We start from the raw sequence: 21,519 nt of genomic DNA on the forward strand, positions 1-21,519 counted from the left end.
TACTACAAAATTCAAAAAAATGCTTAATTTGCTTTCTAGACGGTACAGGCTTAATTTTACATTTCTAAAAATATCAAAAATTTTCATACTGATTAAGTAATTTAAGATGAGAAAAATTGGGTCAAGATTTTGTTCAATTTAGTTGCAAAATCGATTTGTTGCAAATACAACATTCACGAAAATTCCTTGGAATCATTTCAAATTTAATTTTAATTAATTTATGATTTAAGAATCATTTTATTGCCTAAAAATTGAATTATGTTGATTTGATGATGAATGAAAATTATTTTTTGAATGAGAAATTCAATCTATAAACGTCTCAAATTAGTTTTTGGTGTCAACTTTAACGAATTTTTCGAATTTCACAAAAAATAACCTGTTGTCAGTTCGTGTTTTCTGCGGATTTGCTCGACATATAGATGTGTTCATACAAAGTACACTCGACCATACGTATTTTCGTATAGTAATGTAAACAATAACATTTGAAAATATTGTAAAATTACATTCAAAAATTTTCAAACAAATATAAAAAGATACATTATTTTTGAGCTTTAGCTAGATTAGAATATAATACAGCATTTAAAATGCTTCTGTACTAACAAAACTCATTTAAAATTTTACAAATTTTCTTTCATAGTGTTAGTGTTTACAAAAAATTCAAATTTTTTGATACTGATTTATATTTAAGATGAGAAGATTTTGGGTCGAGATTTTGTTACGTTTTTAGTTTAAAAAGTCGATTTGTTGCATTTAATAAACATAAAAACATTCCTATAAAATTCATTTCTATTTAATTTAATTCAACTTAAAAAAAATTGAATAATAATTGCTAAAAACTCAATTTTGTTAAAAATTGACTTGCCCCGGTCGAATGAAATATTATTTTTTATTGTGTGAAGATGCTTTACTTTAATTATTAGGTAAATTCCTAAATCAATTATAGAATCACCCAAATTGAAAATATGATGTGAATATGAGAATCTATTAGACAAATTTTTAAAATAAATATAAGAAAATGCATAAAGAAGTCATTAAATAAATTTTGAAATTTGTAAAAGAATAACTGTTTTCATTATTTTTAGTCCATAAATGGTCAATAATATTTGAACATCCATACATAATTACCAATTTTGTATCTATTACATGTATGTTCATTTACAAAGCTAATTTAGTTATAATCAAATTAATCAATGAAGGTTTAAACAAACATCGAAGTCTTCTTATACCTTACTTTAAAAATATTCACTGTTGCTATGCCAAGTCTAGATCAAAGTTGCTTAGCAACAAATGAGTGTCGATGCATACTCGATTTTAAGTTGGAAAACATTTTCTATTTCCTTCTTCATCGATCATTTATTGGCTGGATACAAAATTCATACTTCTAGACAGCATCAATAAATTCTCAGAAACGATCATCACTGACACGTTTTTTGGTAACGAAAATCTCGTTTACTTTCGCAACCTTGACTTTATTGTATTCTGTATGCATACGCATATAATTGTGCGAATGAGAGACAGACATAATAAACAGTCATTGCCCGAAAAAAAATTTTGTTTACGTTAGGCGAAATTTTTTCTTTGCAAAATCATTTGTTAAGAGATTGCGCCACAGAACCCATGGAAAGAAGCTGTCGATAAAGATAGTGTAACACTTGGAATTGGTAAATGGCAAGCGGTAGCCAGCGATAGAGGGAGGCCATGGATCACACTTGATCTGTACAGCCAGCGAAATAAGTAAGTGATTGTCGCGACATAGACAAAAGCATGCAAAAAAGAATAATTTTTTGATTTCAGATCCATTTTCCTACAGAAATTGGTTCCTTTTAATCAGCAATAATACACATTGTAGCATGAGTTTGAAACTTTTGAATAATTTTTATCATCATCAATATCGAGAAATTTGAATTTCACAAGTTCGTGTATTACCTTTACTACTGCGACGCAGCAATATTCGTGAATGCATAAAGATTTTCTTCTTCTTTATAATAAATTTTGATTCACCGAAATATGATCGCATGTATTGATATCCACCACATGTATGAATGGAAATGTAAGAGGAAAAACACTTTGCCCTGTGAGGAAATGTATTGTTTTCTTTATCACATGTTGTCGAGGATTTTCTTCTTTTCACATCGTACAACCGATGAGATATTCTCTCGCAAACTGTTTCTCGATCTCTTTTCATCCACATTTACCTCTCTTAATACACTCAAACGCCCTCAAACACATTCAAAATACATATTTGTGATTGTATTAAATCTGTTTTAAGGTATTCTGTGGACGAGCACGTTAATATCCAGAAATTTAAAAAAAAATAATCCATAACACTTTGAGGATGAGATCATATGATTTGCATAATGACATTTAGTGTCATAAAATTCTTAAAATTTAACATCCTTATGTCTTGACGTCCACAAAGCGATGTAGAATTGCATTGTCATCTTCATTTTATATTTCATGCAGTTAAATATTCAAAAAGGTATGAATGAATTCACAAACTTATTCTATGGATCAGATTTTTTATTCCTTTACATCATACAATTTCAAGCTTCCATTCGGATGAATTATAACAATATTTAAGAAATGATAAATAAAATTCTAATTTTTTAACACATCCAGTAAAGTGTGTTGAATTCACTAACTCTGGATAGTTCTGGCTGTTCTCAATATTTGCAGGAAATTCTGATGAAAATGTATTTGAGTTCTTATTAGATTTCCGTCTTGATTTGACTTGCTTATACTTCAGTCGTGCATGCTCAAAGAGATTAATTGTGTCACTAAGTGCTGACAATAGATATTGATTGGAATTTGCTGTCGGTCCATCAAATATATTTTGAATGTCTTCAATTAAAGCATTTTTGGAATTAATATCAGCAAACAAATTAGAATTATGACAGTTTAGTATTAAAGAATCGACAGCCATAGTGATGCTCTCAAAATTGACATTGGCTTTAAGATTATCACAAATGCTGATGAAATTGTTTGTTGCTTCCAGCTCATAACTATTATGATCGGCGTTATAAAATCGATAGATGTAACTGAAATGAAAGTTCTTATTATTTCTTATTGGATGTTGCTTATATATGAACATGCTTACCAGTAAGTTCCTATAATATTTGCGATATTGTATGTTATGCATTGTGCTGGTTTCTTTGTCGATATTTTTGAAAAGTCTTTGATATTGTCCAGAACTTTTGGACATTTTTCAATAATTTCCTTTAGTTCCTTATCATTTTCTTCTATGTCAACGACTGGCTTAACATCTAATTTCTGCTTCCACCACGGATCAACAGGTTCAACAAATTTTTCAATCTCTCCATTATACACAATACTTTTAAATTCCTCCTTTTCATCTTTTGTTAGCTTCTCCCAAATTGCGTCTGCATTGTTTAAGTCAATTCCATCTAAACGATCACCTATATCGCCTTCAAAGCTGTCATCAGAGTCAATATCCTCAAAATCTTCCTCGTCATCCTCATTTTCTATCCTTTGAAGCATTTCCATCACTCTTTTCTTATCCTCTGGATCATCTGGTCGATTTTTGAGCTCATTTACTACACATTCCTGGAAGTATAAATTGAAGTAAGCTTTGCTGGATCTAAACGATTAGAATTATTTACCTTATAAAATGCTTCCGAACATTGACTGTGATTTTCAGACTTGTAGCAGTCTAATGAGCAGTATTTGATGTTACATCGTGGACATGAGTATTTAAATTCACGAGTTTTACAGCTAAAATAATGAGAAGATTGTTAATTAAAGTGAATTTATTATTTTTTAAGGACTTACAGTTCGCATTCCATTTTTATAGCAAATTTGTAAACAATATAAAATCAAGGGGACAGAAATATTTTTTATAGCATCTGCCGGATAATCCATATTAGCAACAAGATTTTTTATACTAACTGAATTGGACCATAACAAGCTGAGGAATTTAATTTATTTGCATGATATCATAGTAATCATTGTGAATCATTGTAGACTGTACCAAAAAAGTTAAGAATTGAGGAACAAATCACAAAATAAATAAGATCCAGTAATCCCATTTTACACGAACTGCAAATCCTACGCCCTGCATTGTGATTCTCTTAGTTTTATTTTAAAATTCGATCAGACTTATTTTAAATCGTGAATTGTGCACAGCAAACGTGAAATTGCTGTTTAATTAAATGTTCGCAACACATACAATATATCAAATAGTGAATATGTGGTTATCGTGATAATTTTAATGTGAAATTAAGCACTAAAGTGACGAAAAAAAAAATTAAATTTTGCAAGTTAAAAAAAAAGTCAAAGAAAAACTTGAGAAAATTTAAAAAGAGTGAAAAAAAGAAGAAATAAGCATAAAAGTGTATACCTAAATTAATTAAATATTCAAATTAGCTATGGATTCGTTACGAAAATGGCTTAATAAACCAAAGGTGAGTCTTTAATTATAGAAATTTTTGTGTTAAAAGATCCAAGAAAGAATCACGTATGATAAAAAATAAGTAGAACAAGTACTCATTTAGTATTTCATTGTTTTCCTTTTCATTGGGTACACACAGTCGTTCTGTAAAGTTCCAGTTCATTCAAATTAAATACATTTCGATAATACAGAATTTCATAATTCTTATCTAAAAATACAGTGTTGTTGAATTACTGGATCTATTGTGCGAATAAGACGACGTGACTTTTCGATGAATTCCAATTAGAAAAAAGCAATTTCAGGCACAGACAAATGTTAATTTATTCTCACGATTCCGTAATTTTCTGTGTTTTTTTTGTTCTGTCTCACTGATGTCGAGATTTTCTGTATTAAAATTAAATTATTTATGGCATGTGATAAGTCCTATGCGAATAATTACGACTGTGCTAATACAGTAAGCAAACAGGTCAAAACAACAGATGATGATGAATATGATGTTGGTGACAATGTGAAGCATTTTTTTTCTTCTCTTCATTATCTCCAGGCTATAATTAAACCAATCTCATATAAATAGAAAATGAAGGCGTTACATCATATCCACTAGAGCATTTTAAATAAATCTCAGTCTAATTATGGAAAGAGGGACGAGAATAAATTAATGTTTCTGTGAATTTTTCTCATTGCGCTTAAAAGTACAGGCTGAATTTAAATGTAAACAGATATTTGCAAGTGCTTATCAATCAGTTTTTGCATTGTATTAGACACAATTTTATAGGTTAATTAGAATGATCTTGGAAGTTGTGATTAATTTGATGAGAAATGCACGGTAATTTCGGATTTGAATTTTTTATAGCACAATTTAAATCTGAAAAGTTCGTTGAAATTTAAAACTGAAAAGTTCGTTGGAATTTAAATTTGAGAAGCTCGTTGGAATTTAGTTCTGATATTTCCGTTGAATTTTAAATCTGAAAAGTTCGTTGAATTTTAAATCTGAAAAATCCGTTAAAATTTTAAGTTCGAAAAATGCAGTAAAATTTAAGTCAAATTATTCTTTATGCTTCACATTTCTATCTCCTGCCATGAAAACCTAATTTTAGGTCAAATGTTCAGTATGATAAAATGACAATAATATTATGACACATTTTTATGTAAGCATCAAAATAAAGTAATACAGAATGACCAATCATCAAAATTGAGTCAGAGTCATTTCTTCTCTGCTTTCTCATCCATCCATCGTTTATTATCGCAATTTTATTTGTCTGCTTCTTATCAATTGCGAATTGTGTTTATATACAAACTCGTGTTTATTTCATAAACAATTTTTCAGAACTCTATTAACAATTTTATTGTATATATAATTTTCGTAACAAATACAATAAATGTTATCCGTACTTTTCTCTTATCACACAACAAAAAATTCACTTGATTTTCGAGTGCCTATTGAAGCTTTTTTTTAAAAACACAAAAGAATTTTGCCTCAAGTTGCTTTAAGGAAGGAAAAAGTTTCTGAGAAAGATACTTAAGTCAGCAATGAGATTTTATATTTTTTCTGCACGATTTTTTGTTAAATGCAAGAAAAAGTGGAGATCCCATTCATGGAAATTTATAGCGGTTTAGATTCCCACGTTCAATTTCTTTTTGTTGATGACTGCATTAAAATGTTCATTTTAGGGCAAAAGACACAAGATATAAAAAAATAAGGAGTTTTGCCACAACATCAATTGTATTACACATCATGTGTCTATATGATCACATGTCTACCAACAAACGAAAGTCAAATTATCACATTCAACACGTCAGACAAGAGTTTCTATATATTTTTGGCTGTTGAATATAAAAACGCAATTTTTGACTATAATTAGGTTAAATTATAGTAAATTGTGTTAATTTGTAATAACTCTTAAAATATGAGTCTTAATATTTAACATCAACAGTTTCAAATCTAGTTTGGACCGAATCACACTTGAGCTACAATCAGAGTTGTCAGATAGGTGCCTTTGGGTAGGTGCCTATAGGCAATGACTGTGATAGATTTTTGCCATTTATAGCAAATCGATAGGTGACAACTCTGGTTACAAAACAGGCACGTGTCACATGCAAGAACCGTACAATTTCTTACCAATTTGTATTGTTTTCCTTACAATAATAATACCAGAATTGCAAAACAGGCGCCTGTGACAGTCAAAAACCGTACAAATTCTTGATAATTTATATGGTTTTTGTTACAAAAACCATGCAAAACAGGCAATGACAGACAAAAACAAGTACAAATTCTTGATAATTTAAGGTTTTTTTTCCTACAATTGTAAGTGTTGTTCATCTGTCAAGGTGCCTCTGAACCATACAAATTATCAGTAAATTGTACGGTTTTTTGCCTCTAACATGTCCCTGTTTTGCAACCCTGCTTGTATCCTTTGTTTCGTACATAATAGATAAATTACAACTTTCAAGACCAAAAATATCCGAGATTAATAAAGCATTGCCTTCAGCATCTTTTCAAACTTTTCAAACGATTGAGATCAATTCAATTAAGCTGTAACGTATCAAGATCTTGTTAAAGACACACTCTGAATAGTTCAAGGATGTCTATGCTCAAATAAGACACACATTCATAACCTAAGACCTTTTTCTGAACTAGTTTATGATCATAAATGACCTTGAATGCATCTTAACTTAATGTATATCGAATGGAGTCACAATGTGCTGACAATCGGAACAGCTTAGACGTCTTCATTTGTGAATGTCAACTCAACAGTTACAATGTCGGCCTTAAATTAGACACAAAAAAATGAACAAAATTCAAATTTTTTTTTATTGTTGGATATAAAAAATTTGCGTACGTAATTTTTTGCATTGTTGCTGAAAAATTTCTCATGGATAGACATTTGTGTGTGTAGTTTTTTTTATGGCTTTTTATGAATTCAACAAAGATCTAATTTATTATTCAGTTAATATTACTATCTTTATATCAAATTCAATAGATTTTTTCCTGTTTAAAATAATTTTTTAATCATATTGTGAGCATTAGACACGTTTGCACATTTTTTTATATTTTTAAGTAAAAGTGCGATAAAATGTGAAACACAACAGGAAACATTACAGGAGTTGCAGCTATTATTCATTTCGGCTCACATGCTCATTTACTTGCTTACTTTTGTGACGTCAGTAAATTGTAAATCTAAAAGCACAGCACAAACAAAAACAAAAGAAAATAAAGCTAGTATAGACGTAGTCATTAGTGACGAAGCGCATTTGCTGCGCAAGACGAAGAAAGTAGAACAGCTTTAAACGGTTAGAGCGTCGATTGACAGACCTTTATGACTCAGGGTTCGACTCCAGGGAAAGTCTAGACGGATTCGGGTGCTTTTTTGTTGTTTTTAGACATACTAACTCGGTTTGTGTATTCGCGACATACAAATTGTGGTTAGGTACGTTGCATTGATATACTCTTCAAATTCCTGATCCGTTCCTTAATCCTTACGTTGTATTAAATTGTACAGAGGCCCAACCACGGCTTGATCTCGTACATTAAGCAGTAGAACTATAAAAACTTCCGAAAACGGACAAATTTGAATATGGCTGGGTTTGACACCCAAGACTATCCGGTTGCCATACCAAATTTGAGCAAACTACCTTACCTATTTGACCAGCAAGTCACTTAACTGCTTGATCCGACAAAGTGATCACATTACCGTCTTACAATGTATGCTTCAAAAAGCCCGATAGAAAATAATAATTGAATCGTAATTGCAAAAATAATAATGTAACTATACTTACTTACTTACGAATAGAACAGAGCGAGACATATCGAATGATATTACTTCCTATATCTTCCATTGTGTGCTTTAGTTTTAAATGTACAAATATCAAATATTCTCAATGCAAGGTCGTTCATTTTGTTATTTATCGATAATGATAATGGCATAAAAAAATCGCCTCGTGGAAAAACTTAAAAAGCCTTTCCATGAGTCACAAACGTGAAATTGTGGAACGATTGTTCTCAATACCTAGTTAGTATCGTTTCATCTTTTATTTCCATTTATTTATTGTACAGTACATTTCTTTTTGCATAATTGATGACGAGCACGATCGGCAATGTAATTGTAAATTGCATAATTCAATTAAATTTTTTTTTTTACAATTGTTGCATGAACCTGCATTGTTAAGGTCTATAATTTCCTTATAGTTTTCAATTTAATTTGATTTTAATTTATTTTATAGATAAAAAAAAAATTTACTCAAAGAGAATGAAAAATTCATGATTGATTGAGAAGTAAATGGATTGGCGCTGTTTCAGACATAGACTGAGTAAAATGCATAACCCATTGCACATTTAATCGACGTAACTTCATTTTACTTGTTATCATTTAACATGCATATTAAATTTTCCCAATTTGTCAGTGACATTATGAGCGGCATATGAAGTAATGAACAAGCTTGATGAATACAAAAATTTTATATAAGCTGAATAATAATTAAGGCTGTGTTGTTTATTATCACAATTTAACTTTTGTGGATTCTGTACGCGAAAGTGTATGATTTATAGCACTTGATAGATTAATGTTAATTAATGTATTTATTATGGGTATTAAAAGTTGCTAAGTAACAAATTATGACTATGTATGAATGAGGTTTAACAGGTTATTGGCACTTGGATCTGGTTTGAGTTGGATTGGTACCAGTTGACTGTTGTGAGGAGCAATATGTTGAGTTGCTATAATATTGAGATGCTATAAACATCAAATTTGGTTTTATTTCAAATCTCAAAAGTTTGTTTTATTTCAAATCTTAAAAAATCGTTCCGTATCAGACAAAGAAGCAGCTTTTAAGTACCGATGAAAGCATTATTTTTGCCTGTAAGGGGCCATAATTCAAAACTAAGAAAATCCTTTTATTACTTCTTGACTTGAAGAATAAAATTTTGCGCATTAAAATATTCTTAAAGAAGGTGTTCTGCTTAATATCTTGAAAAATCCATAAATATTCCTTCGCTACTCGCCCAATGTCAAAGATTATCTGAATCATGTCCATATTAATTCTGTATATTAGACTCAGTTACAATTTAATGCTAGATCCATAAATCAGCTGATTTACACTCGAAATCACACAGTCTACTTAAAATACTCAATTGAATCGACTTGAAAACTAGCCTTACCTAAAACTGATGATATAAGAAAAACTCAGCCATGCTCAATGCTGCTTATATAATTATCTAAAAAAAATAACTAGTTAAAAAATGAGAATTACAGTACCAGAAATCGATTGTAAAGTTATAAAACATTAAAAACGCTGATTTTAAGTTGTCGATTACATAAATTTCTAATTGAAATCAATGTCCGAAATTGACAGGCCCCGGAACAATGAAAGGAAGAGTTTTCAATAGAAAATAGCTGAGATGAAGATCAAACAAAATTTGTCTATTTAAATGAGAATAAATTGTAGTAAATCGGGAAGTACTTTGTCGACATGATTGTGAATTTTTCATGTTTTAAGTCAATCGAACGTGTTTCCCATTATAAAAATTAATTCATTTGCAATGTTGCCAACTTTTTTTATTTCTGTTTCTCTCTTATGACATCGTATCCATGAATCATAAAGCAATTATTCACATTAAATTGTGTTAAAATATTGTATTGGGGATTGTTCAGAGAATATGTTCCTTAATGTGTTGTAGCCTCGAATCTCTGTGTGTCGTCAACAGTCACAGAAGCATCATGAGGTGTATATACCCTGCTAGCTGAATGCCAGATGAACTTGAATTAGTTTAGCATGATAAGGACTTAATGTCGACTTTTCCGATTGACATCATCTCCGTATAACCCTTAAGAAGCTTTTAATTCATGCCGTGTCGGTGGTTGAGTACGAAAAAGATTTAATGCGAGTCGCAAAATTAAATTCAAGGTATATTTTAATTTATTTGTGTGTCTACAACTTCTTGTCTTCTTCTTTTTTGTTTATTTATTGTTGTTCATTATTGTTATTTTGCCAATTACGGTTTTTGTACTTTACACATGCGAATTATTACAATAAAAATCGTATCTACTTTTTTTTTTGTTTGTTGTTGTTTATTTTGCGACGCAACAAGTTGTGGAAGGTTATTGATGATTCTTCCTGAGCTTTTTTTTGTTGTTCTTTTATCAATTATTTAGTTCCATTCATTATTTACCCACGAGCAATTAAGAAACTTTTCTTGTCGGCAGTAAAACTTTTGTAAACACTTTATAAATAGACGATGAATAAAGAAGTTCCAAAAAAAGAATTATTGTCATTTAAATGTAGGTGCTTAGGTTTATCTGCGAATAATAAACGCATCGTCAATGTCGCGATTATAGATTATTTAAAAAACTCACGAAGAGAATGCATTGACAAGATATTTATAGCCTCTATCGTGATGAGGCAACAGAGGCAACAAAAATAATATGTCGCATATCATTATGCGTGCGTGAATGATTTCATAAATGCCATAGGCTGCTTTCGATTTCTTTTTGTATCGTTTTTGTCTCGCTGACATTTTTAAATGAGCGATTGTTGTGTTAGAGATTGATAGAGGCGCATTTCTGAATCATCTGGATCAAAACATTAACGGCAATTATAAATTTGAATTTTCATACATTTTTTTCTCACCTCAAATTTTTTTTTGTCAATAATTCATTCAAAAACAATGAAACTCTTTGATCATTTCCGATATTCTTTATCAAAAAAGTGGCAAGCAATCAATTCACAATCTTATCAATTTTTAAACGTGTGAATTTTCAAATTATGATAACATAACCTAAAAAATGACGATAAAACTGCAATATTGCCTATAAACAACAGCTAAAACTTAATAAGAAGAGAAGAAACCCGCTCAAGGTTAGAGATACGTCGTAGTTAAACGCCGTATTTCTCGTTTTTTTTTTCAAATACATTTAAAAATATCTTTAAAAATAATAATAAATTTGAGAATGAAGAGAAAACCTTGTTTAACACGGCTACTTTAAAAAAAACTTGTTGCTTGCAAATTTACTTTAATACATTTTCATTTTTTACTTGCGTAAGTAATTTTGCATTATTTTTTTTCGAAAATTTTGTATAAAAAATTGCAAAGGTTGATAAGGAGAGAGCTGGAAAACATGTGTCTATATTTATGGCATTCATTTAAATACTTAATCGCTCCATCGAGTCATGTAAATAAAAACAATGATGAATCTTCTTCTTTCAATTTTCATTTTAAATTCACTGTGAATAGGTTGAGTGAACATTTGACATTTTTTTTAAAATCAATTCACAAACCGCTTGCGTAATATGATTTTTTTTTATTGTGTCTTTTTGTTAACCTTAACATAAATTTTGTCTGTAGAGTTTTTACAGTGTTTTCTGAACAATGTTTGAATTTTTTTTGACCGTTATGAGGTTTGAATTATGAAAATCCGTTAAATGATGAAGCTCTTAAATTTTGGAAGTTTTATATAAAAGATAATCTTGGTTTTAGGCCTAAAAATCGTTTAGGTCTAAAAGTGATCTTGTGAGTTTTGGATCTTACTGGATCTTGTGTTTACTGGAAGTGACCTGGATCTTACTGGATCTATTAATCAGTTAAATCAATAACACGAGGACTTTTGTAATTTTTTTTATGTTAAGAGCGACTGGTAATAATGTTAAGTAAAATATGTGCCTTAGTAAAATATTGTAATATCCAAATCAAACCATGAAGTAGAAAAAAGATTTCAGTTTAACCTTCATAGTCTCCGACTGAAATAAAATATTCAAAATTGAGTAAGGTCTAGGATTTATGCTTTCAAAAATTCATTCAACATTACAACAATCGTGCGTAATATGCGGTTTTTGGGTTTCTAGTTGCATAGTTCTGTGATTTCTATTTTGAAAAGCTTCGAATTCTTGAAGATTTTTGTGAAAATGGTTTTAGGGAGTGTTTGGAAATTACTAAACCTTGCTCTATATCCTTCCTCCGTAACGCTTTGAAACAAAGTCATGAACCCAAATTAGAATCTGTAACGGAATTGTAAACCGAATTCCACCATCCCAGCGATACAGTAGTTTCTTACTTCACTGGCCGTACAGATCAATTGTGATCCATGGCCAGAGTCCATTTAGCCTTGGTCGTCATTATTAGTTTCAGTTCAAATAAGGTTCATCCAGCTTTGGTTCTCTTATCTAGTATCTAAGGATAGCGGCTTGCTAGGCCAACCCTTGCTAGGCACACTGTGTTAACCAGAGCTTATTTTGAATCCGTCCCACCATGTGACTTTATTGACGTTCTCCACCGCGAAAAGGTAAAGTTGGTACATGGTGGATTTGAGTTAAAAGTGACATAAATCACATATTTTGCGCGTTCATCAGCTTTAGGAGACTATCAGCGATACGTAATTTCCCTTATTTTATTTTTAAAATTTGCAATAATTTATTTTAATAAATTTCAGAATTGCAGTTATTAAAAATTTCCAGATAAATTTTAAAAATAACCTCTGACAATGTTATAACGTTTGATTCCATTTTAGTAACTAGGCTTTATGGTCAGTTCATAAACTAAAAATACAATTTTATGCAATCACATCTGATGAATTTCCACATATTTTATTAAATTTTTTTCCACAATTCAATCCCTTTGTAACGGTTAAAACTCCCTCGTTATCCTTCATTACATATCCTAATTAAAAATATGCATATGTCAGTCTGTTTGTGATTTAATAACAATCGTTAACCTTGTTAACATTTAAATGACTTTTTTTGTCAGCAATTAAATTTGAAAATCTAGTTTCTCATGAAGTTCTTTCTAACGTTGTGTACAAAGGAAACTAATTAATTAAAGTTCATTTATCTCTCTTTTTCTGTCTTAAATGTGTCGTCGGATATTTCACAAATTATAATTTACTTAATGCTTTTACACGCAAAAGATAATGCAAAGAAGAGGTTAGTCACATTTTGATATTAAAATCGGTCACATTTCGTTATTGAAATAGCCGTAATGTAAGCAAATAAATGTTAATGAATTTGAATATTTAATTGAATAATGAATGATGAGCAGCTAAATATCGATTTATTTATTATTTTTCTTTATTCGTATTCGAATGTTTTGATTTTTTTTGTGCCTTCTTATTCCAAAAAAATTTTGTGTGACGTATCATAAAAATAAAGAATATTTGATACGTAAAAAGCTTTAAAATTCTTGCGCGTGTCTAAAAAAGATTAACAAACAATGCTCATATGATAATAGTATCATGAATTATTTGTTGTGTAAAGACATTATCACGATGTGCTTATTCGACTGTGTAGCAAAAAATCTGTGACGTATAAGGAATTTGAGAATTCCTTTATTCTCTTCTGAGATGATGATTAAGGAAGTAGAGGAGGTATTTTATTTGTACTTAATGGTATGTAGAAATCAGGAAAAGAAATGCACAAAGAATTGAATTCTGCAATACAGAGTATGATGAACTTTTTTTTTCTTTATTTATTGCTGCCATGACAAAAGTTTTGTTGTGTGGTTGTGGAGTGATATAGTGATTGAGATAGGGGTGTAGTCAGGCGGGTTGGGGTGTAGCTGAGCAGATAGGGGTGTAGTTAGGCAGGTAGGAGAGTAGTCAGGCGGGTAGGTGTGTATTCAGAGGATATAAGTGTAGTCAGGCAGGTAAGGGTGTAGTCAGGCTTGTAGGGGTGTAGGTCAGGTAGGTAAGAGTGTAGCCGGATAGGGTGAAGTGTAGCCAGGCAGGGTGGGGTGTAGCCAGCCAGGTAGGGGTGCAACCAGGTAGTAGGGGGTGAAGCCAAGCAGGAAGGGGTGGGTGGTTTTGTGGATGAAACTTAAAAATTTTAGATTTTTGGATGATATTCTCAAAAAACCTTAACAAATGACATCATTTTATCCAAAAAGGAAAGAGAGAGAGTTGGATTGAATACGCCCCTGGCTTGAGATTCGTGGGTTGGGTTAAGTTGTGTCAGCGCATTTTGATTTGTGATTTATTGCTGACATCAATGTAGAAAAGTCAGCATTTTACCAGCCAAAATCTTATTTTTAGATGAAAAATTACCGCACACTTTCAAAAAATCATTTCATGGAATATGCTCTTCAGAATTCTACAACTCTTTACTTTGTTGTTATCAGACTCGTTTTCAAGTCAGACAAAAAAGAACAAGTTTCAACGAATCGAAATCAATTCAAGTTAAAATGCACTTAACGAAGAGTTTCTTAACATTTTGAAATGAACTCTGTTCGAGAGCGAGAGAAGTAAAAAAAAACTGTGCATTTTTTATGCTGTTGCAGTTATAAAAAAGCTGAAGCAATCTCTCTTTATGTCTGTTAATATTCCATGACGAAATCGAAAAAACCTTCCACAACACAATAAGCATCGACCATCGTCAAGGTTAATTATTATGTGTATATATTTATTTTTAAAATCACACAAAAAATATTTCTGGTTTTAATGTTGTTATATACTCTCGCATAAGTGGATTGTAGGTAAAATTGAGATCACTTAATTGGAACTTTAAGACCTGGCCTCGTCTTTGTTTGCTACATAAAAATTAAGAGACATAAAGTTACATGAACAATGTAGGAAAAAAAAAATCATCAAATCTTGAAATGCGGTTGACTTTCACTTTTTAAGTCACTACTTATTGCAGATTTTTATTATTTGTTGTTGTTTTTACATTGCCTCTCTCTTTTACACAAACATTGCTTCATGCTCGTGAAACTGTAAAAAAAGGAAAGAAAAAAATGAGAAGAAATATAAAAAAAAGTTGCGCGTGGTAAAAATATTCAGAAAAAAAAATAAATAAAATATTTGTTGGCAACATTGCTATGTAGACTAACGCTTATTTGACGTTGACTGTTGCCGCTGTCGTTAGCAACAGTGCAATTGTAAGGTTTATTAGAGCGAAATTTATGTTGGAAGATTATGCGATGTTTTGATCGCAAAAAATAAAAATTGAGCGCTGTGGTAAATGACAAGAGTGAATAAAATTTCATACCATGACGTGCTTTAACTTAGTTCCACCACTTAATAGCTATTGTTATGAAAAGTAATAGAAATAATAAAAAGAAAAGTTGTTTTTTGGATGGAAAATTGAATCTTCTTCCTCGTTTTTGTGTTTTGTTTGTGAGAATCTAGAGATCTAAGCTTGTAAATGCCGTCAAAAATGCAATTTTCTTCCTACATCCTCTGTTGGTGGGGTTGGTTGGGTTATACTTAATTATTGGTGTCCAAACTGTGTCGTGGTCGTTGAAATTGGTTGAAAAAAGCCATGAACCGCATGCCGTGTACGTCGTGGATTACTACCAAGGTGTGTCGTGTGCGTCGTGGGTTACCACCAAGTTATGCCATGTGCGTCGTTGCTGTCACCAAGGAGTGTGGCACACAGTTTGGACAACATTGCACTTGAAGGACCCAAGCAGAGAAACTGTGTTATCGAATCCATCCTGAAAGAATCTGGACAATATTAATAAGCTACCCAAAATCCAAGAAAATAATATCTGTAAGATATGCTCTCTACAAACAACTTGTTGATTCATTGATAATATCACACTTACTACGTCGTGAGGATGAATATAATTTGTATGATGAAAATCTCGGTGATTTTAAGTAATGACTAATGTGCTGAACATTTTCGTAATGAAATTCTTTGTCAAGATTTTCGAGCTTTTTTTAGTGTGTACATTTTTTGTTATCTTTGTTGTCATACACGAGCAATGAACAACATCCGTGGATATCATGCAATTTACACGATTTGTTCATTCACTTTTGAAATAGATCGCATTCCATAACGTGATATACAATGGATTTGTTTTTTGTTTTTTGAATCTCGTCTCACTGTCTGGGAAATTTAATGAGAGTGAAAATTCATAGAAAGACTCAAATTGATGTGAATTATTCATAATGATGAAATATTTTAGCAAAATTTCACTTTAGACTTGTCAAAATCGAGTTAAATAACATTTTTATCGTGAGCTTCATGGCACTAAATCGTGCAAATTCAATAACTTCAATGTTAGTCATGACAAATTGAATGGAAAAAGTACAGATGAATTTACAAATAGAAATTCTAATGATAGTAATGTTTTGACTAGCTGTTGAACAGATGAAGAGATAATATTGTGTAAATATTTGCATTATGTTCTATGTAGTAATTTCGGTGTGGATTGATATGGGAATGTAGGTCATATCTCAATTGTTCAAAACGTTTCTGTCTACAAAATGTGAAGTTGGGAATTCCAGAAAGAATTTTTGAATTGCGTTGTTGAGGTTATCCACGTCTTGACTAATAGAATCTATGGATTTAATCCATAAAGGAATATAATTCTTGAAGGGTTCAGTCTTGTGAGCTCGAAGCTCTGCGATTATTAGTCTGTTGTACCTAAGGATTCCAGAATTTCCGTTCCCGGGAAGCTCGTTTTTGGTAACCCTAGTTGTACCACACCCTTTAGACCTACACTTTATAGTGTAATCCGAATTACTTGCACAAAGGAAACGGCGACCAAGAGGTCCAAAAGCTACTTGGCGCACAACAGTGATGAAAGAATGTCAGCTTGACGTGTGGACAGAGAATTTGTACAAACTATGTGACAGAGTCAGTTGGAATGTCTTTTGCTGTAACGTAAGCAATGCAACTGTGTTGCTAAGTAAGTCTTGACTAAATTCCTTGTGCAGCAAGACATAAACTTGACTTGGACTTTGTTTGGCTACAGTCGACTAAAGTCGTCACGTCTTCGAGTCGACTTTGAGCTTTTTTTTCTGTAGTAACAATTTGTTAACCTTTTTAAAAGCTTGGCTCCTTGAATATTACTTGCAAAAATGAAACTAAATCTACAAACCGTAAAATACACAAAATATTTTCCGAATAATAAAGTTTCATAAAAATTTGTTAAGCAAAACAGCCGATTAAAAAATACAAAATGGAAATTAGCAAGAATAAAATTAGAAATTCTTAAATTCAGTGAGAATTTGAATTTTTTACAAAAAATAATAAGCAGGTGTATTCATAATTCAGTAATGCATAAAGTCAACAAAAACTACGACTGAGGGAAAATCACTAAATAAGTAAAAACAAATCACGAGAATTTGATTCACATACAAATTAATTAGTCCATAATAAAATGTTTTATGACTTAACAAGACATTAATTTTTTGTTTTCGTCCCACAATATGAAAATGTTTCATACTTCACTTGTTCGTGCTAGATTTTACTCTCATGTCATTCATTTATCTACAGTAGCGTCCAAAAGTTTAGAAACAGCAACAATTTTCATGAATTTTGTCAAAAAATCATACTTAAACTTAACCAAATGAGCTGAAATTTTCAGCAACTATACTGTTTTTTATATATTTTCATTTTATGAAACCCGATTTATACTATAATTAAGGTTTTTGAAATAACCGTTAAAATTCAAAATGCCGTCCAAAAGTTTGGAAACGATTCTATTAATTTTTTTTAAGTTAATACATAATTTATGCACAAATAATGTCTTAAAACATAAAATTTGCACATTATGATGTTTGCAAAGTGCACATATCAATGTTGTTTTCATGCTTTATTTTCAATTTCAAAATGGCTGACATTTTTCGATCAATTTTAACAAAAATTTTTGGTTTAACTTAATTAATTGCTCATATTTTATTGTTAATGTATCTTATTTTAAAGTATCTGTCAGATAATATATGGTTTACTATGTTTAAAATAGGTTTAACAGTCAAAAGCTCAGAAAATTGTTTTCTTTGGGAACAAATTTTAGTACTTCATAAGGTTTGAGTTAGTTAAATTAACTAAATGCATACAAACTACTGGATATTTTGGTGTCTATTTCTTGTATTTTGTTTCTACTTTATGTAATGGTATGATTTTCCTTATGCACCTAACTGTCCAGGGATATACAAGTGGTTCTTTAAGAAGCAAATATTGTACTTCAATAAGCAAAAAGTTGAAAATCAAAAAAATTTCTGATTCCCTCATTTAATCTAAATAATTAACTTTAAATCATCATTATAATTGGTTTTTATCAATCATAAGTCACTTAGCCATTGAGTTTTAATAGATTACATTGAAATTTTAACTAAATTTTTTTTTCCTATTGAATTACAATATTTGCTTCTTAAAGAACCACTTGTATATCCCTGGACAGTTAGGTGCATAAGGAAAATCATACCATTACATAAAGTAGAAACAAAATGCAAGAAATAGACACCAAAATATTGTTGTATGCTGTTAATTTAACTAACTCAAACCTTATGAAGTACTAAAATTTGTTCCCAAAGAAAACAATTTTTTTGAGCTTTTGACTGTTAAACCTATTTTAATAGTATATTATCTGACAGATAACAAACAATATGAGCAATTAATTAAGTTAAACCAAAAATTTTTGTTAAAATTGATCGAAAAATGTCAGCCATTTTGAAATTGAAAATAAAGCATGAAAACAACATTGATATGTGCACTTTTTTGCATTAACATAAAGCATAATGTGCAAATTTTATGATTATTTGTGCATAAATTATGTATTAACATTGAAAAAAAATTAATAAAGAATCGTTTCCAAACTTTTGGACGGCAGCCATTTTGAATTTTAACGGTTATTTCAAAAACCTTAATTATAGTATAAATCGGGTTTCATAAAATGAAAATATATAAAAAACAGTATAGTTGCTGAAAATTTCAGCTCATTTGGTTAAGTTTAAGTATGATTTTTTGACAAAATTCATGAAAATTGTTGCTGTTTCTAAACTTTTGGACGCTACTGTAACTGCTTTTTATAGTTTTGTTCCGACCAAGTTGTTCATGCTGCTTTAATTTTTAAGTTAAATATCAAACGAATTTATGAGTTGATGACTTATTTCAAACTTCTACTCGATGTACAGAACTGCTGATTAACGGAACGAATAATAACTTGTTATGTTTTTGGAGGTTATCAAAATTTCTTCTAAAATTCATTTTAAAAAGCTGTTCTAGATGTACGTTATGGCTGATAAAAATAACAAATTCTGATAGCCTTATTGATCGTCTAATATTATTTATGACTTGTTGCCTTTTCTTTACTTATTGTCATTAAACTTTGTTTACTGTAGTAAAAAAGTCAACAAACAAGGTATTATGTACATACCGATAACAAACTTTCTTAAGTCTTGAAAAGTTCTTTGAACTGTAGTTAAGTGATCTGTTGGTCAAGATTAGGTCATTCTTAGCTTTATGGCGACACTTACTTCATGATTCATACAATATACGTCATTTCTTTATTAATACACTCAGTTCGTGATGATTTAGCTTGTTTTTGGTGACTTACATGTTCTTCGTTAACTTAATGGACATCTAACCTTAATGGACGTACTGATGTCCTTTAGTGATACATGTTGGATTGTACTACCTACTACCTGCAATTAGATTACCTCGAGTTTTGTATCGAGATCTAATTACTTATTGACGAGATCAGTGTTGTCCAACTGTCAACCGCGTCATGCTAGTGTGCCTTAGAATAAGCTTAGATCTGTCGCGCAACTTGGCGTAGGACGGTTCTCAGGTGCAAAAACAAATAATTTATACAAACTTTGTGATAAGGCCAAGAATAGAGTCAGATGGAAAGCCTTTCGTAGAAAACTAGGCTCCACATTGGAGCTTGGTTCCAATAAGTAAGTGAGGTCGTACCTTATCACGGAATATTTTCTGCAACCAATGCATACCGCGGCTCAAAAAAGCATAGATTACACTGCTCTATATCTACGCCAACTAGTAGCACACAACATCCACAAGACATTCTCATTTCCTGAACTCAATAGCAGCAACTTTATTCATTTCTATGAAGAAAATTGTTTATTTTGATTTGCCTGTCCTTTATAAAATAAATCTAGCACATGTATACCCTTAAGACAGTAACAGACACAATTTTGCTGAGCTTTTCTTAAAATTTCTACGTGATTATTTAAAGTATTTATCCAACAATAACATAATAATGGCACGTTATGTTGTTCTGCTGATGACATTTGTTTGTCAATGCTGTCTACATCAGATAATGTTGAGTTTTATATTTCATTTTTCGGACAAATATTGTCTAATGTGTAGTAAAGTTTTGATATAGATCTCCGTAGATCTTTAAATAAGAATTAAATTTGTTGATGCTTTTTTAATGTCGCTAAACATAAATAATTTAAAAAATAAATACCTTTTATTTACCTGTTGGTGTAAATTGATTGCCTTTGTTTTAAAGCTACTAATTATATCAGTAATTAAATAGATTATTTCTGAAACAATAACAATGCTTCCACATTCAACCCCACCTACGATGATTTTCTTTGATAATTAAGCGCCTCAATAAGACACAATGTTGTTTACCGTATTCATGCTGAATCATCAGTTTAAAATCGATGCTATATGTTTTGTTCTAAAAAAAAAAGCGAGTGTGGAAAAATACAGGAAATTTTGGCATACGAATTATCCGTAAATAATCCAACCACTGAATATATTTTTAAAAGTGATAAAAAATATGAAGACATTCACACATGCCGCGTGTAAATATGTATAGCAAATAGCGAGAAAATAAGAATTAAAATTCTTATTTGAATTCCATAGGATGGAAATTTTTCCATACTGATTGTTATTTTCATCTGCGTAGATGGAATATGAAGAAAAATACTGTTTAGATTTTTTGGTTTAAACCAGAGTTGGCAGGTATTCTAAGAGTCTAGACTCCAAAAGTCCAAATTGGCGCCTCCACTCGGGCTTCATAGTATTCTAGATTTCAATCTACCTCGGAGTCCTGTTAACTCTCTGATTTAAACGATTTCCTACTCAGCCGTCTACGTATGACCTCCAGCATTTCTTGAGTAGGTCTAGATTGTGTGACACTTCCTACACGAATTATCATTGATGATTCAATAACAAATATTCAGACGTGGGTGTAATCTGATGGAGTGGGTGTTTAGGAGCTTGTAAACCTCCCTTAAAAACTTCGGACTACTCCCTGTTCTCTGTTCCCTGTCTCTGTTCGGACAATATTTGTTAAAAATCTTCAATTTACATAATACATCATTTAATATTCTGGATCACATGGCATCGATAATAGTAATTAAATCTTTGTTGATTTTAATTATAAATTAATACGTCCGTGAATCACTATTCAAATACTAATTAATTAT

The 21,519-nt window shown here is 30.8% G+C and overlaps 2 protein-coding genes across 3 annotated transcripts in view; one reads left to right on the forward strand and one right to left on the reverse strand.

Annotated features, from left to right (window-relative positions):
• Positions 1-2,510: 2,510 nt before the first annotated feature.
• On the reverse strand, positions 2,511-3,901 carry LOC139089648 (zinc finger HIT domain-containing protein 2-like). The gene is made up of 4 exons (XM_070639230.1): positions 3,790-3,901; positions 3,621-3,732; positions 3,098-3,564; positions 2,511-3,038 (listed from the first exon to the last, which is right to left on the reverse strand). Exons 1-4 carry the CDS (start codon positions 3,801-3,803, stop codon positions 2,534-2,536), a joined length of 1,098 nt encoding a protein of 365 aa, XP_070495331.1. The 5' UTR covers positions 3,804-3,901; the 3' UTR covers positions 2,511-2,533.
• A 211-nt stretch (positions 3,902-4,112) lies between these two features.
• LOC139089641 (lateral signaling target protein 2 homolog) overlaps positions 4,113-21,519 on the forward strand; it is a 32,711-nt gene continuing 15,304 nt past the window's right edge. Inside the window, exon 1 of one of the 2 annotated variants that reach the window (XM_070639220.1) lies at positions 4,113-4,421. In XM_070639220.1, the coding sequence (XP_070495321.1) occupies positions 4,386-4,421 (36 nt within the window). In that variant the 5' untranslated portion in view covers positions 4,113-4,385. The remainder of the gene's footprint in view (positions 4,422-21,519) is intronic. The other variant, XM_070639221.1, reaches the window with a different exon arrangement.

Source organism: Chironomus tepperi, unplaced genomic scaffold (genome assembly GCF_022539635.2).
Source record: "Chironomus tepperi strain 1889 unplaced genomic scaffold, CSIRO-AGI_Ctep_v1 contig_188, whole genome shotgun sequence".
Classification (NCBI taxonomy): domain Eukaryota; kingdom Metazoa; phylum Arthropoda; class Insecta; order Diptera; family Chironomidae; genus Chironomus; species Chironomus tepperi.

What these genes read in the sequence shown, in the direction of transcription:
- LOC139089648 (XM_070639230.1), bottom strand. An exon ending in GTTCGGAAGCATTTTATAAG is followed by an intron (nt 3,565 to 3,620) that starts GTAAATAATTCT and finishes TTATACTTCCAG; the next exon opens with GAATGTGTAGTAAATGAGCT. An exon ending in AATATTATAGGAACTTACTG is followed by an intron (nt 3,039 to 3,097) that starts GTAAGCATGTTC and finishes CTTTCATTTCAG; the next exon opens with TTACATCTATCGATTTTATA.